General features: G+C 45.8%; 1 protein-coding gene across 2 annotated transcripts in view; it reads right to left on the bottom strand.

Moving 5' to 3' along the window:
* The window catches only part of PRKCB (protein kinase C beta), a 317,275-nt gene extending 314,414 nt beyond the window's left edge, over positions 1-2,861 (bottom strand). Inside the window, exons 1-2 of one of the 2 annotated variants that reach the window (XM_032396231.1) lie at positions 2,599-2,861; positions 1,550-1,581 (exon numbers count right to left, since the gene is read on the bottom strand). In XM_032396231.1, the coding sequence (XP_032252122.1) occupies positions 1,550-1,581; positions 2,599-2,771 (205 nt within the window). In that variant the 5' untranslated portion in view covers positions 2,772-2,861. The remainder of the gene's footprint in view (positions 1-1,549; positions 1,582-2,598) is intronic. The other variant, XM_032396232.1, reaches the window with a different exon arrangement.
* Between the last annotated feature and the right edge of the window lie 20,085 nt (positions 2,862-22,946).

The raw sequence follows: 22,946 nt of genomic DNA, 5'->3' as shown, positions 1-22,946 counted from the left end.
TAAGCTGTTGCCACTTTAAAGGGATTTGGGCAGACCTGAAACTAATGTAACACTGTATGGTAACGAGCTTTTGGTTAAAATAATAATAAAATAAAAAATAAGAGTATATAAAGCTGAAAAAAAATAATAAAGGGATTTGGGAAGCGTGAGACTGGGGCTCCACATATTGGTGAGAGAGGCTGGGCAGGTCTGCAAGGTTCACTGGATGGGCCAGCTCTTCCCTGGACCTGAGGTGAGGGAGGCTGAGGGAAGGAGCACACGAGTCTCAGAAGACAGCATTGCCACACAGCAAGTGTCCTGACAATGCCACCCACACTCACCAGGGATCACTTGACTTCTCCTGGAGGGTGGAATGCTACAACAAAACAGACCCAGCTAAGTCACATCTCTGACTCTTGAACGCTTAATGCTTTCTTCTCCTGATCAGACCCAGCTCCCCAGAAGCAGTGAATGTGCCCCTACAACACACCCCAGAAATGAGGCATTTCCCACCAAACTCAACCACACCTGGCCAAAAATTGGGGAGAAAAAAAAAAACTTTCCAGGACAGAAGTTGCAAATTCGAATGCCTAGAGGAGCCAGACACGGGTGAAGCAGGCCCGGTTGGGAAGGACTGGGATGAAATGGTGAATGCCTGTCCCGGCTATGAAAATAGCTCCAAAGGATTGTTCCAACAAGAAAGTAGGACCAAATCTCCAGGACCAAAAGCTGGAAATTCTGGTATCTGCGTAAAATATCCCAGTTCGAAACGCTGACATCAAAATCAAAAAATGTTTGACTGCCTAAGGGCTAAACGAGTCCACAGGTAATTTGACCCTGGAGAGCGAATTCGCAACCAGAGACAGCCAAGGCCGCCTTACACATGATGAAAAGTCACCACTAGGTTGGGCCTCCCTGGCTGGGGTCAAGGATCTCAAACCAGGTGCAAGGACCCAGGAGGCCAGTCACTTGGAGTCCTTCCTGTATGCAGCCAGAAGCTAGAAAAGGCCATTTGAACCAGTGTCTGAGAGGCACCCCATCTGGAACGACCTCTTGCAGAGAGGGAGGAGGCCCAGGGGACAAGCAGTCCCCTTTCTAGGGAATGCACCTTATGCAGACGCAGCAGCCACCTGTGGAGACTTCTTTGAAGCAAGGGAGGAGGCAGAACCTTACTCTGTGAGATGAGAAAGGGCAAGTGAGAAGGAATTAGGGAGAGGAAGGGTCCTCCCAAAAATGGCCCCTGGGGACACTTCCTCCAGAAGCAGGATTGGCCAAGCAGGATAGGTTCAGGGGACAGGATTTGACTCCCGCTGCTGGGAAGGAAGAAAGGGTGCATGCCCTTCCTTGGCAGGTAGGGCCTCTGGCTCCCCCCACCTTTCCTGGATGGAGCATCACTGCCCCCATATACACACACCCCTTAAAAGGGCCCTTTTGCGGTGGTGCACTCCCAGCTTGGCAGGTCACTCTGACAAATGTGATTCCTTCACTCTCTGCCTAATTCAGTCACTTCTAGAAAGTCCTTTTCACCATCTCTTCCCACAAAGGGCATTCCCAGAGCTCCACAGCTTACCTTGGCACTGGAATCCTTGCTTCCCGAAACCCCTGCAAAGGCAGAAAGAAGCATGTCAGGCAGCCCTAGGGGCCCAGCCACCAGATAGTTCCCCCACGTCACCCCCCCCTTACCCCGGCCCCTCTACCCCAGGTGCAACCTCCTAGCCACAGGCGGGTGCCCAAGAGTCTTCCGCCTTTGGGGGAAGGGGCAGCTGGGAGGTCGGCGGTAACCCCCACCTCCCCTCAGAAGGCAGAAGAAAGGAGGCTGCGACCACCAGGTGGCGGGATGGGGAGGAGCGTTTCCGTCGCGGGGGGCGGGGGGGAGCAGGCGGGAGATCTGCCCACAGAGATACCCGAGTACCTTTGGGGAAAGAGAAGAGATAAAGACGCATCCAGAGGGAGGATGAGAGATACCCTGCGGCGGTGGTGTTCCCTGGGGCACTGGGAAGAGAGAAAAGGCTCCCCAAGCCTAGGGGGACCGGGTGAGAGCTGGGGGAGTAAAGTCTCCGCAGTGGTGCGAGGGGAAAACTGAGGAGTGCAAAGGGGAATCCTGGCCCGCAGGGAAGCGCAATAAGAGATAACCCAGGGCTCCACGGCGGAGACACGGAAGGGGAGGAAAGGATGCCCCACGCCCGTGGGGAGATAGAGAGGACACCCAGGGCGCTGCCCCCGGAAAGCAGGGGAGGGGATGCGGGCGCCGCGAGCCCGGAAGGAGGCGGGTAGACGGGGAACCCCAGGCGAGTGGGCACTCGAGGCGCTGCCCTCCCGGGGAGGGACACATCCACCCCATGCTCCCGGCAGGTGGAGAACCGGCGCCCGCGCCGCGGCCCCGGGGCGCTCCCGAGGCGGCTGGGAGGAAGAGCGGGCAGGAGGCGCCCCGCGGCCGGCCGTCTGGGGCCGGGGCGGGGGAAGCCGCAGGACTGTGCACCCGGGCGTCCGGAGCGGGGAGCCGGGGGACGCGGGGCCGGGCGGTGCTCGTCCCCCACCTCGGGGGCGCAGAGAGGGGGCCCCGCGCGCGGCGCTGCCCTCGGGGCCCCGGGAAGGTGCCCTGCGCCGGCGCGCTCTCACCAGATGAAGTCGGTGCAGTGGCTGCAGAAGGTGGGCTGCTTGAAGAAGCGGGCGGTGAATTTGTGGTTCTTCACCTCGTGCACGTTCTTCTGCCGGAGGGCGCCTTTGCGGGCGAAGCGCACGGTGCTCTCCTCGCCCTCGCTCGGCGGCGGCCCCGCAGCCGGGTCAGCCATCTTGCGCGCGGGGAGCGGGAGCCGAAAGGTGCCGGCCCCGGGGCCGCGGGACCGCGGGCTGCGGGCCCGGGAAGCGCGCGAGGAGGCGGCCGCTGCTGCCGCCCGGGGCCGCGGGCGCTTCCCCTGCGCCGGCTCTGGCCGCCGCGGCGCGCGGAGCTGGGGCTGTCACTCGCCCAGCTGCCGCCGCTCGTCCAGCTGCGCTTGGCACCGCTGGCCCCAGCTGCGGGGGAGGGAGGCGGAGCCCCGGCTAGGCTCCGCCTCCTTCATTTGCATCGCGCCCAGGCCCCGCCCAGCGCCGCCAGCTGCTTTACATATTGGCACCCCGAGGCTGCCGGCCTCCCAGCGAAGTGTTCAGAGCCGCAGCGCTGCGGCGCGGGGGCCGCAGCGTGCGATCGTCAGACCTGAGCCTCGCCCCCTACCCGCTCCTGGGCCCGGGGTTGCATTAAGGGGGTAAGCACCTTGGGTGCGCCCCGGGGGGACTCCGGAGCAGAAGGACCGACAGGAACCGGGGGTTGGGGGTGGCAAGGGTGGGCGCGACGGATTCCACCCGGCCTCTGCAGAGACTGGTACCCAGCCACCCCGCATCCATCCCATTGGTCATTCTGCACGCGTCTCCTGGAGGGATGGGCTCCCGCTGTCACTCATTCGGAAAGGCCTGTGGCTTCACACACTTATACACACATACGCACACACGTACCGCAGAGGTAGGGGAGGAGCAACCTTATTTTATATATCGATATATAAATATCTCTCTCCACCACAAAGACAATTCTTGGCTTTGCTTGCCCGACCATTTAGAAGAGAACTCCCCACCTTCCGTCCATCCCGTCCCCAAAGAAACTCACTTTCCTCAACTGTAAAATGGGGCTGATGGGGGGCCCATCTTCACAAATGCTGGTCATATTTGTGCCCCATCTGAAAAAAAAAAAAAAAAAGTCTATCTGGTTTCTGAGTTTGAATAGCAAAAGATATCCATAGTAGTAAAATCTCTCCAGATGCTGCCACCTGCCCAGAACATCTGCATCTGAAGCCTTCTTTTATTTGTTAAAGACAGAGATTAACAAATATTGGAGAGATGCTAAAGACACACTAACATCCAACTGGGACGCTCTCCTGGATGGAATCTGAAGGACGGAAAGGTAACCAAAAGAGTGATAATTGTCTAGATGAGTAGATACTACAGTGTGATTTAGTGCCCTGTCTATGCACTGTGTCTCAACATCCCCCCCACCATGCCCCACCCTCTGGGAACACAGCACTGCATTAGACTATGAACTCCTTCACTAGACCGAGGTTCTGAGAGCAGGCACCGCTCACCATTGTGTCATCTGAGCCAAGCTCCATGCCTGACACTCCTCAGAGCTCAGGAAATATTGGTTGAATGAGTAAGTGATTATGTGAATAAGTGAGTGAATGAAATGCCCCTTAAGGGACATTGCCCCTTACCGCTCACTGTGTCCTGTAGGTGTGCAGTAATACCAAACAGCAAGTGCTAGATAGGCGTCACAGGTACTTGCACTGACCTACTCAGTCCTTGCAACAACAACCTTGTGTAAGTCCAGAATTTTCATTATGGATAAGGACGGTGAGGCTCAGAGTGATGAAGATATACACCCAAAGTCACACTGTTGTTGAATGGAGATTAGGCCAGCCTGACTACAAAGCATCTTGGTGATAAAGGCATGAAGGAGAGCAGGGCGGAGCTGAACCAGCAACACTGAACTTCTGCCTAATGAAGCTCAGGTTCCAATGACGATTTCGCCTGGAAGCTACTGAGTGGTAAGTCATTAGGCTGCATGTGGAGAGCCATGGCTGTGATAATAGAATGTCCCTCTGCTGCATAGTAATTCAAAGGTAAGGAGGAAAAAATAGCATTCACTTTTAAGGTTGACATGTTTGGAAACTGGACGTGCCTGTCTATTATTAGTCCTTTAAGAGGCCCCATCGCCAACCAGGGAGGCTTGGGAAAACATCCCAGGAGACATTGCTGCTGAAGTAGATTTCCTTTGAACCGATGAGCTGGAGGCTTGCAGCCCACATCCTGCCTTTTGAACGAAGTGATCTGGATGACTTTGCTCTGTAACAACAAACAGTACCTCATGGGGCCCGAGCCTGGAGATGCAAGGGCTGGTGGTTCCCAAAGGAACACTGGATTCCTGCAGGGGATGCACCATTTGAGGATGAGGGAACACAGCTCCCACTGCACCCAGATCTCTAGAGCAGGAGTCTCAAACTGGTGGCCCTTGGATGCATTTTTTTTTTTTTTTTTTTTTTTTTTGGTTGGCCAAGGAAATTTTTTTTGGTTCATATTTGGTAGAATTTCACCTAAACATCCAGATTCTGACTTCTCTAAGAAACAAGATATGGTTGCATGGACCCTATCTTCCTCCACTCACTCATGCATTTGTTCATTCATTGAGCAATGAATTTATTGAGCACCTGCTATGTGCTATTCCACAACATTGTTGAATAAAACAGAAGGCCTGGCCTTCATGGAACTTACAGTCTAATGGGGAAGACAGACAATAACCTAATAAACTAATAAATCTTTACAAGGTGGTGTCGAGATTGATGCTATAAAGAACAATAAAGCATAGTAAAAGAATGAAAAGTGACAGCGGCCAGGGAAATCCTTTCTGATAAGAGGACATCTGAGGAGGGGCGCCTGAGTGGCTCAGTCATTAAGTGTCTGCCTTTGGCTCAGGTTATGGTCCCAGGGTCCTGGAATCGAGCCCCGCATCGGGCTCCTTGCTCCGCGGGAAGCCTGCTTCTCCCTCTCCCACTCCCCTTACTTGTGTTCCCTCTCTCACTGTGTCTCTCTCTGTCAAAAAATAAATAAAATCTTAAAAAAAAAAAAAAAAGAGGACATCTGAGGAAAGACGTGAATGAAGTGAGAGGGTGAGCCATGGGGCTGTCTGAGGGTAGAGTGTTCTAGACCGAGAAAACAAGCAAATGCAAAGGACCTGGGGAAGGAGTGCTCAGCATGTTGGAGAAATAGCAAGGAGGCCTCTGTGGCTGGAGTGGAGAAAGGCAAGACAGAGGGTACAAGACATGGTCAATAAGGTAGCAGGGCATTGTTGGGGTGCCTGAGTGGCTCATTCATTAAGCAGCTGCCTTCAGCTCAGGTCATGATCCCAGGGTCCTGGGATCGAGCCCCACATCAGGCTCCCTGCTCTGCGGGAAGCCTGCTTCTCCCTCTCCCACTCCCCCTGCTTGTGTTCCTTCTCTCGCTGTGTCCCTCTCTGTCAAATAAATAAGTAAAATCTTAAAAAAAAAAAAAAATAAAAGAGTAAAAAAAATAAAAAAGGTAGCAGGGCATTGTATACTTGTAAGGAGTTTGGATTTCATTCCAGTGAACAAGAGGCTATTGGACAGTTGAGAGCAGAGAAGTGGCCTGATGACTTGCTTGCTTTTTTTTCTTTGTTACTGTTGTTGTTGTTTTTAAGATTACTCCAGATACTATGTGGAAAATAGATTGAAGAGGGGATAGAGTAGAAGCCGGAGAAGCAGTTGAGATCATTGAAGTAGATGAGGCAAGAGATGGTGACAAGACAGCATGGTGCCACATGGAGATAAAGGACAGTAGGTCCCTACAGATTTGTCATGGGCCTTCTAGGTCACCACAGCCCCACATGGTCCACTCTGCTAATAAAGGAATGAATGCTGGCCACTCGAAAGATTTCAGAGGCAATGGAAAGGCAGGTTCCTCTGGCCAGGAATGGAGTCCAAGATCTCTTAAGTCCAAGCGTCAACCTTGTTGTATATATTAGTTTCCTGTGGGTACCATAACCAGGTGGGCTAAAAAAAAATGGAAATGTATTCTTTCACAATTCTGGAGGCCAAAAGGCTGAAATCAAGATGTCTACAGGGCCCCACTCCCTCTGGAGGCTTCAGAGAAGAATCCTTCCTTGCCTCTTCCAAGTTCCGGTGGCTTACGGCATTCCTTGACTTGTGGCCGCACCACCCCCTTTTTTACCCCCATCTTCACATGAACTTCTCTGTGCCTCTCTTCCCCTCTTCTGTCTAATCACCTCTGTGTTTCTCTTACAAGGACACAGGTTATTCATTGGATTTAGGGCTCAGTCAAATAATCTGAGATGATCTCTTCATCTCAAAATCCTTAACTTAATTACATCTGCAAAGAAACTTTTTTCCAAATAAGATAACATTCAAAAGTTCCAGGAATTAGGACACGGACATATCTTTTTTGTGGAGGGGCACCACTCAACCCATGACAGTGCATGACCCTGGACAAGTCACTTCCTCCTTCTGTGCCTTGATTTCCTCCTCTGTAAAATAGAGGTGGAGACGTAGTAGTTTGCCTTCCAAATCTTTCAATCCAAGATTGCATTTTCCAACATAGTAGTCACTAGCCACACGTGGCTAGTAAGCATTTGGAATGTAGCTAGTCTGAACTGAGATGTGACTGTAAGTATAAAATGCATCCCAAAATATCAAGTACTTAGAATGGAAAAAAAAAACAAGTAAAATACTTCATAAACAACTTTTATCTTCATTGCATGTTGAAATTATGACATTTTAAGATATATTGGGCTAAAGCAGATTTCTAAAATTAATTTCACCTTTTTCTTTTTACTTTTTTAATGTGGCTACTAGAAAATACAAAATTATTTATGTGGCTCACATTATATTTCTTTAGACAGTTCTATTCTAAAGAACAGAGTTTAAATAACATTAAATAAATTAATTGTTAAAACTGGGTAATATAAATAAAAGCTCATCTCTATTCTATGTGGCATCAGCAGTGATAGCCTGACTGGAAGCTGGAGGGTCTGCTTTCAAGATGCTCACTCACGTGGTTGATAAGTTGGTGCTGGCTATCAGCTGGGAGCTCACCCAGGGCTTTGAACTGGGGGCTTGGTTCCTTTGAATGTGGGCCTCTCCATGGCAGCCTGAGCTTCCTCATAGCATGGTGGTTGAATTCCAAGAGTGAGTGTTCCAGGAGATAAGAAGTGGAAGGTAACAGTTCTGGAAACTGGTACAGTGTCACTTCTGACCTATGCTAGTGGTCAAGCAATCTCAGAGCCTATATTCATGGCCCAATAAAAAGAGTGTCTCATTAAAAAGACCCTATGTCTCACTAGAAAGAGTGTCAAAAATTGGGGGGCCACACAGGAGGAGCTCAATAAATATTTATTGAATTGATAAAATGTCACAATTCCCATCTGACGTGAGAAAACAGAAATTTGAAAAAGTGAAGCAATTCTCAAGGTCACTTTAGAACTGGCGGTGCCTGGGTGGCTCAGTCGTTAAGCATCTGCCTTCGTCCTGGGTCATGGTCCCAGGGTCCTGGGATTGAGCCCCATATTGGGCTCCTTGCTCAGCATGGAGCCTGCTTCTCCCTCTCCCACTCCCCCTGCTTGCGTTCCCTCTCTCACTGTCTCTCTCTGTCAAATAAATAAATAAAATCTTTAAAAAATAATAATAATAGGGTGCCTGGGTGGCTCAGTCATTAAGCGTCTGCCTTTGGCTCAGATCATGATCCCAAGGCCTTGGGTTCGAGCCCCGCAGCGGGCTCCCTGCTCCGCAGGAGGCCTGCTTCTCCCTCTCCCACTCCCCCTGCTTGTGTTCCCTCTCTCGCTGTGTCTCTCTCTGTCAAATAAATAAATAAAATCTTTAAAAATAATAATAATAATAATAATATAGGGGTGCCTGGCTGCCTCAGTTGGTGGAGCATGTGACTTGGGGTTGTAGGTTTGAGCCCCACATTGGGTGTAGAGATTACTTAAAAATAAAATCTTAAAAAAAAAAGAACTGGGGCGCCTGGGTGGCTCAGTCATTAAGCGTCTGCCTTCGGCTCAGGTCATGATCCCAGGGTCCTGGAATCAAGCCCCACGTCGGGCTCCCTGCTCCACGGGAAGCCTGCTTCTCCCTCTCCCACTCCCCCTGCTTGTGTTCCCTCTCTTGCTAGGTCTCTGTCAAATAAATAAATAAAATCTTAAAAAAATATATTAAGAAACAGGAAAGTATGGCCCATTCAAAGGAAAAAAATAAATCAACAGAAACTATCTCAGTGAAAGACCACATGGAGAACCTACTAAACAAATATTTTAAAACAACTGTCTCAGGGGCACCTGGGTGGCTCAGTCGGTTAAGCGTCCACCTTCGGTCATGATCTCAGGGTCCTGGGATCGAGCCCCACTTCGGGCTCCTTTCTCAGCAGAGAGCCTGCTTCTCCCTCTCCCTCTGCCTGCCGCTCTGCCTACTTGTGCTCTCTCTCTATCTCTCCGTCAAATAAATAAAATCTTTAACAAAACAAAACAAAACAACCATCTCAAAAATGCTCAAGGACCTACAGGAAGACTTGGAGAAAGTCAAAAAAAGGATGGATGAACAAAATGGAAACCTAAAAAGAAACCAAAAGAAATTCTAGAACTGAAGAGTACAATAATTGTAATTTAAAAATTCAGTAAAGGGATTCAAAGGCAGATCTGAGCAGACAGATGAAAGAATCAGTGAACTTGAAGATAGGACAATTGAAATTATCAAGGAACAGAAAGAAAAAAGTGAGAAAAAGTGAACAGAGCCTAAGGGACCTGTGGAATGCCATAAGTAAATGAACATACTCATTGTGGGAGTCCCCAAAGGGGAAACAAGACAGAAAGGGCAGAAAGATTATTTGAAGAAATAATGACCAAAAACTTCCCAAGTTTCATGAAAGTCATGACTATAGACATTCAAGGAGTTCAAATAACTTTAAGTGAGATAAATTCAGAGATTCACGCTGAGACAGAATGTAACCAAACTGTCAAAAGACAAAGATTCTTAAAAGCAACAAGAGAGAAGTAACTCATCACATACAAGGAATCCTCAATAAGATTACAATCAGATTTTTCATCAGAAACTTTGGAGGCCGGGGTGCCCGGGTGGCTCAGTTGGTTAAGTGTCTGCCTTCAGCTCAGGTCATGATCCCAGGGTCCAGGGATCAAGTCCCGTGTCAGGCTCCCTGCTCAGCGGGGAGTCTGCTTCTCCCTCTGCCTCCCTCCCCCTCACTTATGCTCTCTCTCTTTGCTCACCCCCTCTCTCCCTCTCTCCCAAATAAATAAATAAAAATCTTAAAAAAAAAAAAAAAAGAAACTTTGGAGGCCAAAGGCAGTGAAATGATATATTCAAAGTGATAAAAGGAAAAACACAACACAAAACAAACACACAAAAATCCTAAAACTGGCAAAACTGTCCTTCCAACTGTGAGGGAAAAATTAAGACATTCCTAGATTTAAAAAAAACAAAAGTAAAAACAAAAAAACGACTTGGGGACATCTTCATCACTAGACTTGCGCTGCAAGAAATGCTGAAGGGAGTCATGTAGACACTAGACAGCAACTCAAAGCCATAGGAAGGACTAAAGATCTCAGTAAAAGTGAATATACAGGCAATTATAAAATCTAGTGTTATCATACAAATGGCTTGTAAGTCCGTTTTTTGTTTTGTACATGATTTAAAAGACTAATACATTTTGTATACAAAAAGAATTATTAGGGGGCGCCTGGGTGGCTCAGTCATTAAGCATCTGCCTTCGGCTCAGGTCATAATCCCAGGGTCCTGGGATCAAGCCCTGCATCGGACTCCCTGCTCAGCAGGGAGCCTGCTTCTCCCTCTCCCACTCCCCCTGCTTGTGTTCCCTCTCTCGCTGTGTTTCTCTCTGTCAAATAAATAAATAAAATCTTAAAAAAAAAAAAAAAAAAAAGAATTATTAGTCCTAAAAGCTAGTATTATTGTAACTCTGGTTTGTAACTTCACATTTTGTTTTTTACATAATTTAAGAGACTAATGAATCATAAAAAGCATTACTGGTTTTTATTTTTGGACACACAATGTATAATGATGTCATTTTGTGCCATCAATAGTTTAAGGAGGGAGGGCGCCTGGGTGGCTCAGTTGGTTAAACGACTGCCTTCGGCTCAGGTCATGGTCCTGGAGTCCCGGGATCGAGTCCCGCATCGGGCTCCCCGCTCAGCAGGGAGTCTGCTTCTCCCTCTGACCCTCCCCCCTCTCATGTGCTCTCTCTCTCTCTGTCAAATAAATAAAAATAATAAATAAAATCTTAAAAAAAAAAAAAATAGTTTAAGGAGGTGGAAACAGTACTGTACAGGAGCACAGTTCTGTATGTGTTGAAGTTAAGCTGGTACAAATTCAAATTAGAGTGCTTTAACTTCAGGGTATTAAATGTAATCCCCATGTAGCCACAAAGGAAATAGCTATAGAATATACACAAAAGGAAATGAGAAGGGAATTAAAATGTTTCACTAAAAAAAATCAGCTAAACTACAAGTGAAGACAGTAATGCAAGAAATGAGGAATAAAGAAGTCATAAGGCATATAGAAAACAAAAAACCAAAATGACAGAAGTTAAGTCCCTCCTTATCAGTAATTACTATAAATGTAAACTCTCCAGGGGCACCGGCCTGGCTTGGTCAATGGAATGTGCGACTCTTGATCTTGAGATTGTAGATTCGAGCCCCACGTCAGGTGTAGAGATTACTTAAAAATAAATCTTTTAGGGGCGCCTGGGTGGCTCAGTCGTTAAGCGTCTGCCTTCGGCTCAGGTCATGGTCCCAGGGTCCTGGGATCGAGCCCCGCATCGGGCTCCCTGCTCCGCGGGAAGCCTGCTTCTCCCTCTCCCACTCCCCCTGCTTGTGTTCCCTCTCTCGCTGTGTCTCTCTGTCAAATAAATAAATAAAATCTTTAAAAAAAAATAAAAAATAAAAAAAATAAATCTTTTAAAAAATACAAAAATAAATGTGAACTCTCCAATCAAAAAACAGAGATTGGCGGAATAGATAAAAAAAAATGTGATCCAACTTTATGCTGTAAAAATGTCAGAGCAGCATCATTCCCGGTGGCTAAAATATGGAAGCAACCTGAGTGTCCATCAACAGATGAATGGATAAGCAAAATGTGGTCTAGACATACAATGGAATATTATGCATCCTTAAAAAGGAAGAAAATTGCTGCAACATGCATGAACTTTGAGGACATTTTGCTACACAAAACAAGCCAGTTATGAAGAGACAAAGACCATATGATGAGGTATCTACAGTAGTCCTAGAGACAGAAAGTAGAATCGTGGTTGGAAAGAATGAGGAGTTATTGTTTAATGAGATATAGAGCTTCAGTTCTGCAAGGCGGAAAGAGTTCTGGAAATGGATGGTAGTGATGGTTGCACAACCATATGAATGCACTCTATACCACTGAACTACACACTTAAGATGGTTCCGATGATAAATGTTATTTACGTGTATTTTACCACACAAAAAAGGGGGGAGGGGAAGTGAGTGGATTAATGGATACAGAATTTCATCTTGAGATGAAAAAGTTCTAGAGATGGATGGTGGGGATGGTTGCACAACAGTGTGAATGTACTTAACGCCACTGAACTATACACTTATAAATGGGGGTTAAAATGGTACATTCTAAGTTTTGTCTACTTTGGCACAATAAAAAAGCAAATGGGAACAAAAACTATTATTGCTTGGACACTGACATCGAACCAGATCCTGTGCTAAGCACTTTACATGCACTGGTGTATCCACTGCATGATTCCTATATTATAAACAGATGAAACTAAGTTACAAAGAGTTATGTAACTCTTCCAAGGCTCCATGTTACAAACTGGTGGCACTAAGACATGAACCCAGGTCTTCTAACTCCAGACCCCATGCTTTAACCACTATGGCCGTTTTTTGACACTCCCTGGGAAATGTATCTCATAAGAATGGGCACTTCTGCATAGGAAAACTGTACCAGAAAAGATACCTTTTTTTTTTAAGATTTTATTTATTTAGGGGTGCCTGGGTGGCTCAGTTTGTTAAGCGTCTGCCTTTGGCTCAGGTCATGATCCCAGGGTCCTGGGATCAAGCCCCACATTGGGCTCCCTGCTCAGCAGGGAGCCTGCTTCTTCCTCTCCCTGCTTCTCCCTCTCCCTCTGCCTGCCACTACCCATGCTTGTGCTCTCTCTCTGTGTCAAATAAATAAAAATAAAAATCTTTTTTTAAAAATTCTATTTAAGATTGTATTTATTTATGGGGCGCCTGGGTGGCTCAGTCGGTTAAGCATCCAATTCTTGGCTTTAGCTCAGGTCATGATCTCATGGGTCAGGGGATCAAGCCCCATACCCACGTCCACTCTGTGCTCAGCTTGGGAGTCTACTTGACCCTCTCCCTCTGCTCCTCTCCCTGCTCACACTCTCTAACTCTAAAATAAATAAATGAATAAAAACTTTTAGAAAAATAAAATCTTTTTTTAAAAAAAAGACTTTATTTATTTATTTATTTATTTACTTATTTGAGAGAGAGAATCCACACGGGCGGGGGGGGGGGGGGGGGGGGGAGGAGCAGAGGAGGCGGGAGAGTAACGAGCAGACTGCACTGAGCTTGGAGCCCGACCTGGGGTTCCACCTCGTGACACCGAGATCATGACCTGAGCCCAAATCAAGAGTTGGCCGCTTAACCAACTGAGCCACCCTGGAACCCCAAGAAAAGATACCTTTTTTTTTTTTTTTAAGATTTTATTTATTTACTTGACAGAGAGACACAGCAAGAGAGGGAACACAAACAGGGGGAGTGGGAGAGGGAGAAGCAGGCTTCCCGTGGAGCAGGGAGCCCAATGCGGGGCTCGATCCCAGGACCCTGGGATCATGACCTGAGCCGAAGGCAGACACTTAACGACTGAGCCACCCAGGCGCCCCAAGAAAAGATACCTTTAAAAAAAAGGCTTTTTATTGCAGTATAGCATATATACAACAAGGTACATTAATTTTAAGCCTACAGCAGAATATGTTTTTACATATGCCTATGTCTATGTAACCTCTACCAGGTCAAAATGCAGAAAAGTTCTAGCTCCCAGGAAAACTCTCTTGTGCTCTTTCTCAGGAGATTATTACCTCCAGAAGAACCCACTGTCTGATCTCTATCATCATAGATTAGGTTTATTTCTTTTAAGAACTTCTTAAAATTGTGGTTTAATATATGGAATATAAATTTACCATTTTTAGCATTTCCCCAGTTTTATTGAGATATAATTGGCATAAAATAGTTACTAGTTAAGGTGCACAACATAATTACTTAATATATATTGCAAAATGATTACCACAATAAGTTTAGTTAACATCACTCTCCTCACATAGCTGCAAATTTTTTTCCTTGTGATGAGAACTTTTTAAGATCTACTCTCTTAGCAACTTTCAAATATACAATATAGTACTGTTAACTATAGTCACCATGATGTATATTACATCCCCAGAATTTATTTACCTTTTAATTAGAATTTTGTACCTTTTGACCACCTACCCTCATTTCATCTACCCTCATCCCCTGCTTCTGACAACCACCAATCTGTTCTGTTTCCATGAGTTCTTTTTTTTTTTAAGATTCCACATATAAGTGAGATCATATTAGCATTTGTCTTTCTCCATTTGACTTATTTCATTTAGCATAATGCCCTCGAGCTCCATCCAAGTTGCCACAAAGGACAGGATTTCCTTCTTTTTTATGGGTGAATAATATTCCGGTGTGTGTGTGTGTGCGCGCGCACGTGCGCACAAACACTTCATGTTTTTATCCATTCATCCATATCCAGCCATTGATGGACACTTAGCTTGTTTCCATGTCCTGGCTATCATAGATAATGCTGCAATGAACATGGGGATGCAGATATCTCCTTGAGACAGTGATTTAGTTTCCTGCAGATATATATTCAGAAGGAATTTTTGGATCATATGGTGGTTCTATTTTTAATTTTTTGAGAACCCTCCACACTGTTTTTCAAAATAACTGCACCAGTTTACATGCCCACCAACAGTGCACAAGGGTGCCCTTTCTGCACATCCTTACCAATATTTGTTATCTCGTCTTTTTGATGACAGCCATTCTAACAGGTGTGAGGTGGCATCTTGTTGTGGTTTTGATTAACCATCTCTAAGTGTGCAGTGGTGTTAAGTACGTTCACATTGTTGTGCAACCCATCTCCAGAACTTCTTTCATCTTGCAAAACTGAAACTCTGTACCCCTTAAACAACACCCCACTCCCCCCTGCCCCGGCCCCTGGCAACCAGTTTTCAGCTTTCTGTCTCTGATTTTGAATACTCTCAATAACTCACATATTTTGAATCATACAGTATTTATCTGTGTGTACCTGGTGGTCTTAGTTCAGGCTGCTATAACTTACCATCGACTGAATGGCTTAACCAACATTTATTTCTCATGGTACTGGAGGCCAGAAATCCAAGATGAGGATGCCAGCATAATGAGATTCTTGGCGAGAGCTCTCTTCCTGGTCATGTCCCCACGTGGCCTTTCCTTGGTGCATGCATGCAGAGAGAGAGAGAGATCTCATGTCTCTTCTTTTTATAAGGGCATTAATCCCAGAATGGGGGCTCTATCTTCATGACCTCATCTACACCTAATTGTCTCCCACAGGCTCCACCTCCACCCACCAACACATTGAGTATTAGGGCTTCAATAGATGAATTGGGGTGGGGGACACAAACATTCAGTCCATAGCACTGGCCTATGACACTTAGCATAATGTTCTCAAGGCTGACCCATGCTGGAAATCAGAATTTCCTTCCTTTTTAAGGCTGAGATCATACATTAGTCTTGCCTCCTCTTGAATTTCCTATAAATGGGAATTTCTGGATTTTTTTTCACTCTACACAATGTCTGTAAGATTTGTCCGTGTTTTATTATGTCAGCATTCCATTCATTTGTTATTGTCGTTGCTCTGCATGAATACACCAACAATTTGCTTATCTGGTCAATGTCAATGGCCATTTGGGATGTTTTCAGTTTGGGACTACTTTGGAAAACTCCATTATGAACATCCTTGTGTGAGTCTAATGTGAACATAGGCACCCACTTCTCTTGGATAAATGCCCAGAAGTGGAATTTCTACAAACCGGCTCCTTTCAGCCCTTTGGCCTGACTCCCAACAGCTGAGGCTGGTTGTAGCTGTGACGTCATGGGGTCCTGGGTCTACCCCTGCGCCCCCAGTGAAGGCCTCGTCCAGGGAGGAGGCAGCAGCTCCAGCTTCCCTTCACTTCTCTCAAGGCCTCCTGTACCTAGGTGGGTTCTCAGAGCACAGCAACAAACAGGAACCTGCACAGGAAGTAATTGTGGGTAAAACGCTGTGTAATAATGAACACAGCACAATGAAACCCAATTCTCAGGTCAGGGAAAGTTGTTTGGTTTACTAAGTTCTAGAAAAGGAAACAGAAAAGGAAGCATGAGGGCACAAAGAGGCCAAACACGTAGACTGAGGCACAGTAATTGAGGCTGAGATCCAAAGACGGACTTGCCGTTGTGGGGGTCTGGCTCTGCCCCGTCCCTATTCAAGGCGCTATGGGAAGAAAGTCAGAGGCCGGCTCCTTCTTTGGTGAAAGAGGGTCAGCGGGTGTGGGAGACGTGCTGGAAACCCGCTAGCACCAATCTGAGACTTTCTCCTCAGTATTTTCAGAATCACTGAGAGCAAGTTAAATCAGGAAGGAGTCTCATTGCGAGATCCAGTGTGATTTGGTGCCACGTGAAAGCAACACTAAAGGTCATGACAGGGTTCTCTTTTGGGGAATCAGGATGTAGAGGGATGACTCAGTCTGAAAAGGGAGGACTTTCTCTTTCTCGTTCTGCCATGACACTAACTGGAAAGGGGGAACTGGGAACGCCTTCTCCCTGGAGAGCCCGAACTGGGTGGGATAGACAGCTCCGTCCTACCCCTTCCTCACTTGGCACTCCTCAGCAGGGCCAGCATGAGGGTGAGGTGAGAGACGCCAAGCCTTGTAAGTACAGAGTGGACCCACCAAGAAGCTGTTAGGATTAAAGGAACCGAGGGTGCCTGGGTGGCTCAGTCGGTTAAGCGACTGCCTTCGGCTCGGGTCATGATCCCAGGGTCCTGGGATCGAGTCCCACATCGGGCTCCCTGCTCTGCGGGGAGCCTGCTTCTCCCTCTCCCACTCCCCCTGCTTGTGTCCCCTCTCTCGCTGTGTCTCTCTGTCAAATAAATAATAAAAATAAAATCTTTAAAAAAAATAAATAAATAAAGGAACCGATGCCCAGCATGTGCTTGGAACAAGCCGTAAATATGTTTTAATTACTGAAATTACTATTTCACACAACCATGTTGAATTTCATATTACCCCAAGTATTATCATCATGACATCATTACTTAATTATTGTCATTGTTACTGGTAACAGTAGTTCGACTACTACTAGTATTTTTGCTCTGGTAGACAGGGGGTTATGTCATCACTGGGCGTAGAGGGGATCTGCTTCTCTTGCCTGTCCCTAAGAAGTCTTTCCTGGTTCCTCGGTTTTTGGGTAGGAGTCCCTCACCTGTGACCCTCTGCCATCCAGAATTGACCAGACCATTGCACTTACCCTGTACTATATCCCCCATGTACCTGTCCATCTCCCCAAGTAGTCTAGGACCTCTGAGAAGACAGAAGTAGTCCTGTCTTGCTTACCAATTTCTCCTCCTCAGGGCTGAGCACAGCGCCTGCCACATCATAGCCTCTGGAACTACGTTTATCATCCTAGATGAATGACTCTGAATTGGTGTCCAGAGACCTCTCCTCAATTTTTCTTCAATGGGATTGCACTGAACTGGTTGGGGATGGGAGAATGGCAATCTTTTCCATACCCATCAACTCTCCTATTTAGCCTGAAGTCATGTAATAATAGAACTATCATTGCGGTTTCTTTTAGTGCTCACATTTACTGGGGGCTTCATATGTGCTAAGCATCGTTGTCAACTTTTGTCATGGTTTAACTCATTTGATCCTCAGAATAATGATATAGATAGGTGACCTCATTACCCCCCATTTTTTACAGAAACTGAGGTGCAGAGAAGTCCAGTGAGCACTCAAGATCCCTCAGCCACCAAGTGAAAGAGCTATACTCCAAATCCTCAGTCTGACCTCAGGGGCTGTGCTCCGAGCTCTAAATGAGACTCAGCTCCCCGGGCTAACAGAACGTGCCACCCACATTTGTGAGCAGACTCCAGCTCAATCTCCCCCCCTCCCCAGCAATCTTTACTCACTCCCTCTTAGAACAAGAGAGTGCCAACGGGGAGAACATATGAGGAAGAGAAAATAGATTTTGTCATTTCTGTAAGAGGCCACCTGATCCCTGCAGGTTAAAAAGAAATCTTTAACATAACATCTCTCTTTGTCCTGGAATTCTTTTACATGCTTGGCCGGTCAGCTTAATCTTGAGCTGGCCAAGCAGAATGCCCATCCATAAAACTGTGCTTCTAGATGCAGAGCAGCCTGGAGAAGGGAGGTTTTAACAAGCAACCACAGTGCCAAATGCAGAAAGCACAAAAGAAACTATTCTGTCAAAGGGATATTTATTGTACACCTTCTCTGCTTTGGGATTTTCATTCCAGGTTTGGGTGTTGTGTTTTTTTTTTAAAACAGGTGTCAAGGCATCTACAAAGCACATTTTCTTCCCACCACTCTGAATTCTTCAGACAACAGGCTAGCACAGAATAAGATAATATAATATTTTCATTGAAAAATGACTTTTTCCTTCTGCTCATTTTTAGAACAGTTAATATGTTCACATTTCCAAAAGTCAAAATGATATAAAAAAATTATCATTGAAAAGTGTACCTCCTATCCCTGCTACTTCTTCACCCCCTTAGAAACAACCATGTTTTTTAAAAAGAAAGCATATTGGGGTGCCTGGGTGGCTCAGTCGGTTAAGCATCTGCCTTCAGCTAAGGTCATGATCTCAGGGTCCTGGGATCAAACCCCGCATCACACTCTCCACTCAGCAGGGAGTCAGCTTCTCCCTCTCGCTCTCCCTCTGTTCTCTCTCTCTCTCAAATGAAAATAAATAATTTTAAAAATTTAACAAAAGCGTATTTATTCATGTCTTAGTTTCTTGTTCATTTGTCCACACTTCCTTTATCAGATTTTCCTGTTTCGATATAAGAAAATGAGAATACATATTCTTACATATTCTTCTTTCCCCCTTCCTTACACAAAAGGCACTGAACCACGTACAATATATATTTTTAAGATTTTATTTATTTATTTGACAGAGAGAGACAGTGAGAGAGGGAACACAAGCAGGGGGAGTGGGAGAGGGAGAAGCAGGCTTCCCACGGAGCAGGGAGCCCGATGCGGGGCTCAATTCCAGGACCCTGAGCCGAAGGCAGACGCTTAACGACTGAGCCACCCAGGCGCCCCACATACAATATTCTGTACTTTGGGGCGCCTGGGTGGCTCAGTCGTTAAGCGTCTGCCTTCGGCTCGGGTCATGGTCCCAGGGTCCTGGGATCGAGCCCCACATCGGGCTCCCTGCTCAGTGGGAGGCTTGCTTCTCCCTCTCCCACTCCCCCTGCTTGTGTTCCCTTTCTCGCTATGTCTCTGTCTGTCAAATAAATAAATAAAATCTTAAAAAAAACGAAACAAAACAAAACAATATTCTGTACTTTGTTTTTACTTAACAATTTCTCTGGATGCCTTCCCGTATTAGAGCATAGACAACTTTATTAATTTTTGCAGCTGTATTGTGCTCCACATAAGCATGCACCTAATTAGTTTAACTAGTCCTTCGTGGGTGAGTACTTGCACCGTTCCCAAACCCTTTTTATTACAAATGGTGCTGTAATAAATGACTCGTACAGGGGCGCTTGGCAGGCTCAGCTGGAAGAGTGTGGGACTCTTGATCTCGAGGGCGTGAGTTCGAGCCCCATGCTGGGTGTAGAGATTACTTAAAATAAATAAATAAACTTAAAAAAAAAATCAATGACCTCGTACAGACATCATTTCCTCCCCATGGCTGTGCATGTGTACAATAAATCCCAGAGCTCAGGACTGCTAGGTCAAAGAGTAAGTGCATTTCCCGGGCTGATGGATGTTGCCCGCTTGCCCGGCATACAGGGCTACGGCCTTTGGCACCCACACCAGTCATGATGACAGCGCCCATTTCCTCACAGCCTTCCCAAAAAAGTGAGACCTTTCTCTTTTTGCCAATCTGATGAGTGATAAATCGTATCTGAGTGTGATTTTAATTTGCATTTATCTTACTATGAGTAAGGTTGGACATCTTTTCATAAGAACAGTGTGTTAAAAACATTTTTATTGTGAGTGACAGAAGCTCATTAGGGGTAGCTCAGGCAAATGCAGGGGAAATTGCTATAAGAATTACAGAGGTGTTTCAGGAAGCCAAGACCAGCAATCTAGCCAGGCCCCAGGAAGGATGATCAAGAAAAATTTTTAAATGTTAACCAGATTTCTCTCTTTTCTCTCTGTCTCTCTTTCAACTCCCACTTGTGAAATATGGCCTCCTCACATATCCCCCATGTACCTGATACCATTCCCAGGTGCTATCAATAGTCTTATTTCCAAATACCCAGATTGAGATTCTCATTTTCTCAACTTTCTTCCCTAGGGCATTCCTGGTCCCATCAGCCATAGTTGGAGGTGGGGAGGATGAAGAGAATCTGAAAGCACAATTGCTGGGGGCCTATCTCTAGTAGATGCCTACTGTATGCCTCCAGAAAATCCACTGCCCCTTCTCTTACTGTCCCTCCTCCACGTGGGGCTCTGCCAGAAAGACAGAAGGCTTCTATGTTCTTTGGCAGAATCCCACTTGGAGGATGGTCTACTTTTCTCTGCATGGTCCCAGTGCTTTTCCAAGCCAATCATGGTACTTCCATTCCCACTGCTACTAATGGGTTTAGGAGTAGACATGGGAGGAAGTTCTAGCCAATGACACATAAGGAAACATTCATTCTTCACTGCTGAGAACAGATACAGTGTCAAGATGGTCCCTCTCCCTTGGACTATATGTTGTTCTGCCTGTAGGTGATTCTATCAATTAGTTTGTGCTACATAGCAGATGACCCTCAAAATCTAGCAACTTAACACAGAATAATTTATCATTTATCATGATTGTGTGGGTTGGTCAGCTGGCTCTTTTGGTCTGGGCTAGATCAGCTGTGGCGGGATGATCCGGAATGGCCTCACTCACATGTCTGATCATTGATAAGTTGGTTGGTCTAAAGTGCAGTGAAAGAAAAAAAAAAAAAAAAAGCTCACATATGCAAGTGCTTTTCAAGTGTCTTCATGTATAACATTATTATTGTCCATTAACCAAAGCAAGTCACATGGTTAAACCCTGATCGGGTGAAGAAATAGGCTGTATCTCTTGACTGGAGTAGCTAAAAAGTAGTATGGTCATTTTTGCAATCTATCACTGCAATGACTAGAACTCCAGCTATCTTGGAACCATCAGGGGTGCTAGCCTTGGGATGGCAAATGAGAAGATGAGAAGGATTCTCAACCTTGACATTCAACCAATGATTTTTATTAAAAACCTGGAGAGGTACCACAGCTCAGTTTTCTCATCTCTAAAATGATAATTGGGGCACCTGGGTGGCTCAGTTGGTTGAGTGTCCGACTCTTGATTTTAGCTCAGGTCATGGTCTTGGGTTGTGGGATCGAGCCCTGCCTCAGGCTCTGCGCTCAGCCTAGAGTCTGCTTGTCCCTCTCCCTCTGCTCCTCCTTCCTCCCCCATTCACACATGATTGCTCACTCTCTCTTTCTCTCTAATAAATAAATAAATAAAATATTAATAAAATATATTATGTGGAGTCCAGAAATAACAAGGGTCACTCACACATAGCTGGTGGGACTTTAAAATGGTATATCCACTCTGTAAAAGAGTATGGCAATTTCTTACAAAACTAAATATGCTTGGGACTACATCAAACTTGAAAACTTTGGGGTCACCTGGGTGGCTCAGTCAGTTAAGCATCTGCCTTCGGCTCAGAACATGATCCCAGGGTCCTGGGATCGAGTCCCACGTTGGGCTCCCTGCTCAATGGGGAGTCTGCTTCTCCCTCTGACCCTCCTCCCTCTCATTCTCTCTCTCTCAAATAAATAAATAAAATCTTAAAAAAAAAAACTTAAAAATTTTGATTCATCAAAGGGCATAATCAATAGAATGAAAAGGCAACCTACAGGATGGGAAAAAGTATTTGTAAATCATACATCTGATAAGGGGTTAATGCTCAGAATATATAAACAACTCATACAGCTCAACAACAAATAAATTGCCCAACTTAAAAATGGGTTGAGGACTCTAACAGACATTTCTCCAAAAACGATATACAAATGGCCAATAAGCATATGAAAAGATATTCAAATCATTAATCATCAGCCAAATGCAAATCAAAACCACAAGGAGATATTGCTTTACACCCATTAGGATAGTTACTATTAAAAAAAACAAAAACAAAAACAGAGGGACACCTGGGTGGCTCAGTCATTAAGCATCTGCCTTTGGCTCAGGTCATGATCCCAGGGTCCTGGGATTGAGCCCCACGTCAGGCTCCCTGCTCAGCAGGGAGTCTTCTCCCTCTCCCTCTGCCCCTCCCTCCTGCTCCTTCTCTCTCTCTCTCTCAAATAAATAAATAAAATATTTTTAAAAAATAAAAATAGAAATACAATGAACCAGAAAATAATAAGTGTTGGCAAGGATGTGGAGAAATTGGAACCCTTGGGCACTATTGGTGGGATTGTAAAATGGTGCAGCAGCTGTGGAAAACAGCATGAAGCTTCCTTTAAAAATAAAAAACAGGGGGCGCCTCAGTGGCTCAGTCATTAAGCGTCTGCCTTCGGCTCAGGTCATGATCCCAGGGTCCTGGGATCGAGCCCCACATCGGGCTCCCTGCTCAGTGGGAAGCCTGCTTCACCCTCTCCCACTCCCCCTGCTTCTGTTCCCTCTCTCGCTGTCTCTCTCTCTCCATCAAATAAATAAATAAAATCTTTAAAAAAAAAAAAAAGATTTAAAAAAATAATAAAAAACAGAATTACCCTATGATCCAGAAATCCCACTTGTAAGTATATATCCAAAAGAATTGAAAGCAGGGTATCAAAGTGATATTTCGCACACCCATATTCATAGCAGCCATATTCACCGTAGCTAAGAAGTGGGGGCAACCCAAACATCCATCAATAGATGAATGTGTGATAGACATACAGTGGAATATTATTCAGCCTTAGAAAGGAAGGAAATCCTATCGCATGCTACAATATGCATGAACCTCCGGGACATTAGGCTAAGTGAAATAAGCCGGTCACAAAACGACAACTGCCGTAAGATTCCACCCATATGAGGTATCCAGAGTAATCAAATTCCTTTCCTT

The sequence above is a fragment of the Phoca vitulina genome, unplaced genomic scaffold (assembly GCF_004348235.1).
Source record: "Phoca vitulina isolate PV1807 unplaced genomic scaffold, GSC_HSeal_1.0 scaffold90, whole genome shotgun sequence".
In the NCBI taxonomy this organism is placed as follows: domain Eukaryota; kingdom Metazoa; phylum Chordata; class Mammalia; order Carnivora; family Phocidae; genus Phoca; species Phoca vitulina.
The sequence above is the reverse complement of the archived record's forward strand: the minus strand, read 5'-3'. Positions and strand labels throughout refer to the sequence as shown.